A 10,339-nucleotide genomic window follows, 5' to 3' on the forward strand; every position below is an offset into this window, starting at 1 on the left:
ATGCAGTCAATGCTTCCAAGCATCCCTGAAAAACCCCTAGCTTCATTTGTTGCAAGGATCCTCTGAGTGTCTTCGACAGTGGGTGATCTCAAGAAATAGTCCCCGAACACTGCTATGACGGCCCTGCAGAACCGGTAGAAACAATCAAGGGCGGTGGACTCCGCCATCCGAAGATAGTCATCTGCAGTATCACCGGGAGCTCCATACGCCAGCATCCTCATAGCCACTGTGCACTTCTGCAGTGACGAAAATCCAACCAAACCAGTGCCATCCGCCTTGCATCTGAAGTAGGGATCAAAGTGGCGGATGGCATACACAATTTGCAGAAATAGCTTTCTGCTCATCCTGAAACGACGCCGGAAAACACTCTCACCGTGAAATGGATTGTCGGCGAAGTAGTCGGCGTACAACATGCAGTAGCCCTCCATTCGCTGTCTCGGCTTGCACTTCCGGCGACCTCGTGCCGACCCACCACGTCGACCAGTTGCCAGTCCGGCGTACATGCTTGCCAAGCAACCAAGGATCATCATGTGCTCGTTGTCTTGGGCGGCTGCTGCCATCTCTTCTTGCATAAGCTCGGCGAACATCTACTCCTCCTCTTCGTCCGAGTCCATGGCCGGCGAGGCAAATGGACGAACACCTGACGGGCGTGGTCGAGGCAACCCGAGCCGCGAGCGACGAGGAGCAAGCAGGCCGGAAAACAGGCCGGCGGAAGAGCAGCCAGATAGGCCGTCGTCCAAAGACGGCGGAATATAGGCAGGTGGGGAAGGAGGGGCGGCGGAATCTGGGCAACAAGCCGGCGGGGTGGTGCCGGCGGCGAGAGAGATACGAGGGGTGGGGGAGATTTTGAGCGACATGGCGGTGGGGTTCGTGCGTCGAGTCACCGACAGATCGGGTCCTTCCCCGCTTTTCACTCGTCCGGAGTCCCCGAGCGCTCCCCGGGGGGCCGGTGGTGGCGTGGGCTCGCCGGATGGATGAAGGGCCAAATCCGGACGAAAACGAGGAACCGGGGGCGCGACTGGGCCGAATTACACCGTCCGGATGGAAAAAACGCTCGCCGGGGGCCTCGACGGGGGCACGAGTGGAGATGCTCTAAGGTAGCTGGTGACCTCATGATGAACACCACTGGGTAGCCTTCCTTTGCTCACTCAGTTGGCTTTGCGATCATTAACTCTGTTCTTCAGGTTCTCCGATGAAAGTTCGAACAATACATGCAGTTGCTAGCACAGTTATCCTCTGGAGAAACCAATTGGTGCTTGTTTGCCAATGACACATTTTATGCTGTTCAGGCAAGAAAACTGTGAATGGTAAACTAATACAACCAAGTCCACACTTTATGTTGAAGGAAGAAAACTGCGAAATAAGCAGTCACCTAGAACATTCTGCAGTCACCTAGAACATTCTGAATCTTAGCAGTACATAACTGATGAATAGGAGGTAATATATAGTGGTCACAGATAACAGAAACCTTTCAATACACAAATATATAGAAATTACAATGAGCTAAATTTTAGTATGTCATTATCTGACAAAATGACATTGCAGAGCATGTCCGAGTTCAACATGTATTCAAAATAATTATCATTGATAGCAGCAATCATTACAAAGTTGTATCTTATTGTTACATTGAAACATTAAATAAATAATCGTCTAGAACAGTCTTAATGTCAGCAGCACAGAACCCATGAAAATGAAGAAATATATAGTGGGCTCACACAACAGGAACCTTTCAACACACAAATATATAGGAATTATAGTGAGCTTAAGTTTATGATGCTACGGTCTGGCATTGCAGAGCAGTTTTATTTGTCTGAGTTCAACATGCATTCAAAATAATTATACAATGATAGCACAAAACATTACAAAGTTGTATCTTATTTTTATAATGTTACATTGAATGATACAGATGTTACAACAACAACACAAGGTCTGAGCCAAATGTGGCAGCATTGTACATTGTTTCGTTTGACTGTAGTTTTGCAGTTTACTGAGACACTGTTTGGCGATTCCATGGTAGGAAACAAAACATAGCTAATTGGACTGAATTTACTTTGTCCCCGGCGATTTGACAAACTTTACTATGGTACTATATTGTTCGCTGTGCTGCACTTTACTCCATTGCAGGAATATTCTTCTGCACTGAAAAGAGTTTCTATATCAATACCAACTGGAGTAAGTTGCAATGAAAGAATGGCAGAGTGAACTATACCTATGTTCATTGATCAAGACCAGGTAGACCTGTTCTTTATGGCATACTTGCTGCCACCTTCCAACCCTGGACGGTACACTAATGTCCACTTCTCAAATGTACAATCAATAAAGTTGTAGTATCCCGCATGAAGGTACAAAGATCCTTCCTTCACCCTTTCCTCAATCCATGGGTACGTTAACAAGTTCAACAGTGAGCTATTAATGGATTCCTGCACCAAATAGCTTATTCAGTGTCAGACAATATGATGGTTCTACTTCAGATAAGTAAATAATATGGCTCTATGTTTAACTATCTCACATGCGCAAATTTCATGACACCTTTCAGAAATCAAAGATATGAAAAACGGTTGGCATTTAGATGCATACGAAGACAAATTTGAGGTGTAGCGATACAAATCACACTCTTATCTAATTCCAAAACTTGAAGAATTGAAGGCATATGAACTCAACCAAGAAAGTAGCACGTAATCAATAGCGTGTTTACTGCCTTAAATCTTGAGATGACTTGGAATATATAAGGCCATGGAAATGCTTAATCGGATAGTTCACAGTTTGCAATCGCGAATCACAATGATATGAAAAAAATCACCTTTTCACAATGTCTGCACTGTGATTCGAAATTCAAATTTCCAGCCGCTGCTTCAGTGCTCAATCTTGCGCTCTTCCCAAGAGAGACCCAGTCTCTGATAAAGCTTCTGTTCAATGAAAACAACTAGCCTTGGATCATGTAAATGTACAAAAAAAAGAATCTGAAAAGGGGAAATGGGGACAAGCATTTTACCTAGAGCTGGAATCATCTTTCTTATTTTTCATGCTCATTAGTGCTTGGATGCCACCACAACGACTATGACCGACCACTAGAACATTCGGTACCTGAACAAATGCAGGTAATTTTATCAATACTGGATACCTAGTTGCTGCATAGGTTCTGTCACATCCATGTGAGGAACGAAAAATAGAAGCCATATCACAAGAGATTCTTGCCTTAAGTGTGTTAACAGCAAACTCTAGTGCCGCAGTAGTTTCTGAAGCTCCATGCTGATATTGCAACATTTTTTTTACAATTAGAACTTCCACAATAAAAACTGCATATACTGCTTTAGAAGTTCAACAAAACCTAAAGATATGCTAATTTGATAATACCTCGTATGGTGGTACCAAATTTGCTATGTTACGAACAGTAAATGCATCCCCAGGCTGAAGCCCCAAAATACTAGTAGGGCAGACCCTGGAGTCAGCACAAGCAACCACCATGAACTGGACAGAGGAACATGAAACCAATATTAATACACATAAAGGATCAGTAAATTGAAAAAATACAAAGACTTGGAATTAACATTACAATGCTGTACCTCTGGTGTTTGCTGCTCAGCAAGATTCTGATACTTGGTAGAATTTTCCCTGAGCACAGTTACAAAAACAACAATGTCAAGAAATAAATACATTCATGTAACATCTGAAAGCGAAACATTCATTATGTACCACATGGTCGACTTACACATAGTTCCGTTGCTTGAAGTCCATGAACCTTGCTTTCAGCTGACCCAACGGATCATAATCCCCATCTGGCTCATTTACTGTATCATGTTGAAAATCTAGAAGTTGCCGGGTCAAGCCAGAATGATCTCTCGAGGCCTTTGTACTGCATGAGATGATAAAATTTATTTTCTGATACATAATATGTTGTAAAATTCTCTGTTCTTTTAAAAAGAAGATTTAACATCAAGCGAGCAAATCGTAAAAATTGGTGCTTTCCAGCACCATGTTTGGTTGAAGGCTACTGCTTTGTTAGCACGTCAGCATTTCATTTCAGAGATGGCACTATCCAGCTATAAGCATAAGTGCATAACCCGTTAACCAGCCCAGAATTATCAACGGAACAAAATGTGACCACTTATGATAGACAATCAAGAGATCTTATCTGTGCAACCCATATCATAGTGGGCTGCTGGAACCAGTACTTAGCATATTGACAACAGGAATCCGTGACTAAACAGTCCCAAGATTTGATTTTGATGCTAGGGTATGGCCCTTGTATTATGTTAAAACAGGGCAGTAGGGCACTATTCCATTACCATAGTGTTTCCCATTGGAAAACAGTGCATACAGCAAACTACAGTTTGAATCATACCGGTGCGACATAATTAATACTACTGAGTTAACAAAGTTCTGTATTGCACCACTCTCTCCCCTGAAAGAATTCGGGCGTGCCAAGATTTACTATTCCCCAATTCTGGATCTGTTTCATTCGATCTTCTACACAGTCATAAAGCACCCACGAAATGGAAACAGAGCCATGGACATTAACTTACTAGGCACTGAGAAATGAGAAAGCAGCTAAATTGACCCGTATACACACGTGCATGCAAGCTGGCGAAGGAAAACAGCACAGCAGCTCCGAACAAGAAGGAAGTCCAGGGAAGCGGTACCGCAAACTTGCAATTTTCGCACCAAAATGGCGTAATGTAACAGGAGAATTCACACAATCATAGATAATTGCATGGTCTGGTCACTCGTCCAAGCTAAGATAGGTACAAAGCTCACGCCTGAGATGGGTTAACTCACCGTCCAGATCCTCCGGCCCTGAGGGCACCGCCGCGCGCTCTGGAATCAGCGACCTGCCGCACGCCAAGAAAAGCCACAAAATCAAGAAACGGAACCACGGGGAATCTGGGAGAGCTCCGGAAACGGGCGGGCGGGGAATCTGACTCACCGACACGGTGCCGCGGCTCCGGGCGGAGTCGGCGGCGCAGGGGGCCGGCGCGAGGCGGGAGGCGGGCCGGAGGAGGGTGGGAGCCATGCGGTGGTGGGGGCGAGTGGTCGGTAGTACCAGCGCGCGGCTCAGGGGTCGGTGGGCTCTCGGGCATTTGAGGAGGGGGCGGCGATGGCCGAGGCTTTTCTACGGGCGCGCCGAGGTGGAGGTGGAGGAGGGGCGGGCGACGGCGATGTGACGGAGAAACCGAGGCCCCGGCGGTGCGGCGCGGTGGTGGTAGGAGCAATAAATTAGGGTCGTTCAGACGATTAGCGGCGGAAAGCTCGATGATTAATTTATGGAGTTGGGAAGTGGACGCGTGCAAGTGTGCACGGGAATGGCGTTTTGACGGTTTGTTCGGATGCGGTGGGCGCATCCTGGCCGTCGGATTCCGTAGATGTTGGAGCGGGTGCCGTGTGTGGCTTGACGAGCTTTTGATTCCTGGGCCCACGGACACACTGGCCATGCCTTATCAAGTTGCTTGGCGTTGCCAGCGCATCATCATGAACAGTATAGTATGTGAGTTCTGTCCACTGGATGGATTAGTTTGCGGTTGATGTTTCCTTGAAGCAACTTAACAGATGATGCAAAACAGGAACATTGCTCTATAAGAGATAAAAAAAATTGCATTACTTGTGAAAACAGTCTTCAACAAGTGCTCTATGTATTTTATTTTATTTTTGAAATTCCACCGATTTACTAAAAATCATAGAAAAGCTAAAAGTAACAAATATTACAGATAGATCTTCGGACCACTTAGCGACGACTATAATCACTAGCTTGAGCAGAAGGCGCGCCGCCGTTCTCGTTCCTCCATCACCGGGGCCGGGGAAAAGCTTGTCGTAGTAGAGCTTGTTATAATGAATAGGCGGGAAGTCATCGAGCTAAGGCCTAGAATGACTAGCGCACCAGGGCTGTAGCCATCGTCATTGATGACAAATATAGATCGAAAGAGAATGGTCTGAAAACACACCAACTAATACGAAAACTGACCAGATCTCGCGATGTCCGTCAAACACACATGACTCCACGCGCCCTCTGATAACGTTAGATGCATCATCAGAGCGAGGATAGAGTGCGGGGAGGACCTTATTCTGACTTCAGGTCATAGCCACCACCTTGTCATCTCGAAGAAGACACTGAAAAAATAACTAAAAAAAGATCGAAAAGTCTCCCACCGACGAGAGGCCGTGGTTCGCCACACCACCAAGACCCAAGGCACACCAAATGCAGAACGAACCGCGGATGTCGTCGGTGAGAGGGACGGAACCCAAGATAGGTTTTTGTTGCCGCCTCTCGATCGCCTTCTTTGCTCACGTGCCGGTTTGATCTACTTGGCTTCTCCCTCCTCCTTAGGATGCTCCTCTTCAAGTGATCTACGTATTTGGTGTTGAAATATTTTACATCACATGCTGCAATTGTGCATCAATATTGTGTGGCGCGCACATTCAACCGCCACCTTGAATGTTTCCATCCAAGCGTCCCGCACCGCCTGATGCTTGCTGGGACCACGACTGTCAATCTGCTCTCTGCCAGTCTACCCATGTCGTCATCGAGTTGACCGAGAGCTCCACATCGATGTAACGTATCGTCCACTCGAAGGAATCAACGTTAGATGTCCTAGTTTGCCACCTACGTCAGCGGCGATCCCCTCGCCTCCATCCACCCTCGTCGTTGTAGAGCGTGCCGCCACGGTTAGGGTAAGCTCGCGGTCCTAGTGGACCCCTTTTCCCCCTTCCTCTCGCTCGTCGCTAGAGCCCTACAGAGAACAAATAAATCGCAGCGTCACCACTATTTGTTTTGTCGCGAAGCCTCCGCTTTGAACGTGAACCATCGTGTATCCCCACTTGCTCTCCTTCGTCGAGAGTGTGCTCAATAGTGCAGACGCAGTGCTGACTTTATTTCAGAGTTGTGCCCTAAAATGCATCACCTTGAAAAGCAAAATCAATTACGATGTCGTTTATTTCAGTTTTCATGTGCTATGAACTTTTTTTTTAGAAACCTTGTCAAAAGGCGGGGAGCTCCGCATTACATTATTAAAAAAAGCAAAAAAATAATCTAGTTTATAAGAAAAACCAAACTCACAAACCATGCAAGGCACTGTTAATTAATGAAAACCGGTGAAAACCAAACGCCGGAGAGTAGAGATTATCTTAGAAAGTTACGGGCTTGCCTAGGGTATACTAACACGATCGATACTTCTAAATGAATACATGGATGGATGGCAACTTGAAACAATACTGATCAAATGGACGCTAACTGGTGTATGCAAAGCGCGAAGCAGGATAAGCATGCGAACTGCCAAACAGAGAGGAGTTCCCCTAGTAAACTGTAAGAAAGGATTTCTTTGATCAAATGCACGCTCACCGGTGTTGTCGACGGAGAGTGGCCAGCTGCTGCCCGTCCGGCCAGAAAACATGCTCCTGCACGGCGCAGCGCTGCCGGGGCTCCTGGCGGTCGTCGTCAGCCTGCGGCCTTGCAGTTGCCGTTGCCGTTGCCGATGATCGCGCCGCCGCCGAAGCCGAAGCTGCTGCTGCGCGTGTGGCCGAAGCCAGGCGGCGAGCTGCTGATCGCAAGGTCCACGGGAGCATAGAACGCGGCGAGTTCCGGTCAGAAATGGCCTCCTCCTCCTAGCTGGACGGGGCCACATGGAGGTAGAAGAAACACCAACGATCGAGTGGAGCTCTACGATTCCGTACTTACTATGGATCGGGCAGAGAAGACAGGAAGACGAAAAGAACAGTTTTGTTGAATTATTTCGTGGGCTGAGACTGAACGTGTGGTGTGGTGAGGATGGTGAAAGAGAATTATCACGGACTCTTCTTAAAATTCGAGAAGAGCCCGTGATGATAACGGCGTGTACGTGATCGTTCCAATTTCCAGGGACCGTGCAGATAGGAGCTGTGAGTCACGCACCAATCAACCCTCACCTTACACGTCAGTCAGCTCGAGAACGCAACTTCCCTGTTACGTGCCCTGATTTTGTTCCTCGTCGGGGATTCAGGAACGCTCCTCTCGTGCCGAGGAAATCAGGGGTTCAGTCTCCTGCGCGGTTCCATGTGAAAATTGCGTCGGCAAACAAAAAACCCTAAAACTCTAAATAAAAATACTTCAGAATGATTGGGCACTGTTTCCTTTTTAGAGGCGTCGCTTATGGAGAAGCTGATCTTCTGGTGTTGTCGGTGTTGTTGTTTCAAGTTTATCGATCTCTGTAGCGGGACTTTTCTTTTCTGTAATTCTTCTTTCTTCTTTTGGCTATGTGCATCCTTTATGCCATTAGGGCGTGATGTTGCTGCAGAGGCTGGGTGTAATTGGTATCTCCGCGATATTAATATATACTCTTTATCGAAAAAATAAAAATAATTTATCTTAACAATTTTCGAAAGGCAATAAAAAAAGGGTTTCAACCTAGCCGCCATCTCCATTTGCATCGTCTCCATTGTACCCGTCCCTGCCTCCTCAACATGCCACTTCAACGGCTTGAGGGGGTTGGTCCCCAAAGTAAGAGATTGGTCAATTGAATAAGATGTTATGGTGGTTATGGCGTCGTTGTAGGGGACACACATAAGGTATGCTCGTCTCCTTGTTCACCTCTTTTGGGTGAGCTTGCTAGAGGTGTTGAGGAGATCGGAGATGGATCTTGTTTAGTCTACGCATGTTACAAGTTTGGTGTCGTAATATTCAAATCAACTCAAGTGTTCACACCGGCGACCACTTTGGCACTCGAGCGTTGGTCCTTAGAGGCACTTGCACAAAGACTTTCCCACTATCACGAACAATGCAGTCCTATCACAAGGATGTGCAGAATGTGCGATGGCACAGGGCCTACAAATAATTAGGCCCCCAATTAATACTTTTGTAGGATATTTAATGGTACTAATTACATGACAAAGTATAACTACCTCCATCATAAATCTTAAGGTTTGTACTCCTTTTAAAAACTATGTCAAGTTTGACTAAGTTCTTACCTAAAATCATTATCATGCACAATATTAAATCAATATCATTAGATCGATAATGAAATATATTTTTACATGGTATCTACAAAATATCATATTTTTGATAGATTTTTTTAAAATTTGGTCAAATTTACTTGGTTTGATTTTTTTTTTTAAAAAAAATATAAGCCCTATAGTTTGGGATGAATCATGAAGATAGTAGTTTTTTGGTAGGTGTACCGTTGAGAAATGTCCCTTCGCTACAGATATCTCACATTAATTCCCTGGACCAACTTGGTATCCAATTAAATTTCTTTCTCTCTCAACGTGTTTTGCACTTCTATTGAAAAAGTACCTAGTAAATTGTATGGATTGTTTTCTGTTGTTTTTGCTAATGCAATTGTCATATTTTCATTGACTATTTCAATAACATAGTTGCATTTTACTATTTGAGAAATTATTTTCCTTCTAAATTTAAATAGGTGAAGTTCTATTTTCATCTATCGTGAGTTCGTGACAAAGTACCGTGGCATAGTTAGGATAGGCAAAAAAAGGTACTCTGGCATAGTTAGGATAGGAGTCACTATTTGAAGAAGTTTGAGGACAATTGTCGCAAAGTATATTAGAACCATATCATTCTTAAATTGGATGATAGATTTGTAGTTTACATGTGACGAGGGTGCTCCTCGGTAATGCCCACCTTTTGGGGCTTAGGGTCGACGGAATCCTGCAGGCTGACACGAGACATCGGATACCAAACAAACGGGGAGAGAGATTCACCCAGGTTCGGGACCCTCGATGAGGTAAAACTCTTACTTCGTGCTTGTCTGATCTTGATTATCGAAATTACCGAGTTACAATGGAGTAGCCGAAGACTAAGGCTAAGATCTCGTCGAGAGGCTAAGATTTCTAATCACCTAGCTCTAGACTTGCGATGATTCTGGCTGTGGTGATTGTGTGTTCCTCGGCAGACCCTCTCCTGTCCCTTATATTGCAGGCCAGGTTCCGAGAGTTCTGTCCGGGTTCGACTAGATTATAAAGAGTTCTACGTCTAGACTTTCCTTGTTCTTCGTCTTCTTGCTGTGTTCGTCAAAACTCTTTCTTCGGAACCGACATTACGGTCCACCTTGGTTGGTGGATGATCTTCATGCCCCCCTGGTTGGGCTGTAGGAGGTAGCATAACATTGGTTACCCGAAGGGTAATGCCCACATCAACAAGAATAATACATTTTTTCAGCAATGTGCAAGAATTTTGTTCCACAATATGTTTTATATAGGCTTTCACATTGTCTCTACATGGATATGCTAGTAAAATTCATACAACTATTACTCCATATTGCTGCCATCAAATTTTATTGTATTATTTTCACTTGATCAATCAAAATATTAATACATACGTAAGAAACTTACAAAACTAGGCTGATAGTATTTTTGGGAA

General features: G+C 45.1%; 1 protein-coding gene across 3 annotated transcripts; it reads right to left on the bottom strand.

The window, feature by feature from the left end:
- Window positions 1–1,859: 1,859 nt before the first annotated feature.
- Window positions 1,860–7,727, bottom strand: LOC127301906 (beta carbonic anhydrase 5, chloroplastic). 3 transcript variants are annotated; one of them, XM_051332202.2, is made up of 10 exons: window positions 4,925–5,237; window positions 4,777–4,829; window positions 3,710–3,853; window positions 3,564–3,612; window positions 3,355–3,468; window positions 3,196–3,249; window positions 2,993–3,084; window positions 2,801–2,906; window positions 2,210–2,420; window positions 1,860–2,139 (listed from the first exon to the last, which is right to left on the bottom strand). In XM_051332202.2, exons 1-9 carry the CDS (start codon window positions 5,009–5,011, stop codon window positions 2,223–2,225), a joined length of 897 nt encoding a protein of 298 aa, XP_051188162.1. In that variant the 5' UTR covers window positions 5,012–5,237; the 3' UTR covers window positions 1,860–2,139; window positions 2,210–2,222. The 3 variants fall into 3 exon arrangements, with proteins under 3 accessions (XP_051188162.1, XP_051188161.1, XP_051188160.1); XM_051332201.2 differs by lacking the exons at window positions 4,777–4,829; window positions 4,925–5,237 and adding an exon at window positions 7,331–7,727 and having other exon boundaries at window positions 1,860–2,134; XM_051332200.1 differs by lacking the exons at window positions 4,777–4,829; window positions 4,925–5,237 and adding an exon at window positions 7,331–7,715.
- Between the last annotated feature and the right edge of the window lie 2,612 nt (window positions 7,728–10,339).

This window comes from Lolium perenne, chromosome 5, assembly GCF_019359855.2.
Source record: "Lolium perenne isolate Kyuss_39 chromosome 5, Kyuss_2.0, whole genome shotgun sequence".
NCBI classification, from domain to species: domain Eukaryota; kingdom Viridiplantae; phylum Streptophyta; class Magnoliopsida; order Poales; family Poaceae; genus Lolium; species Lolium perenne.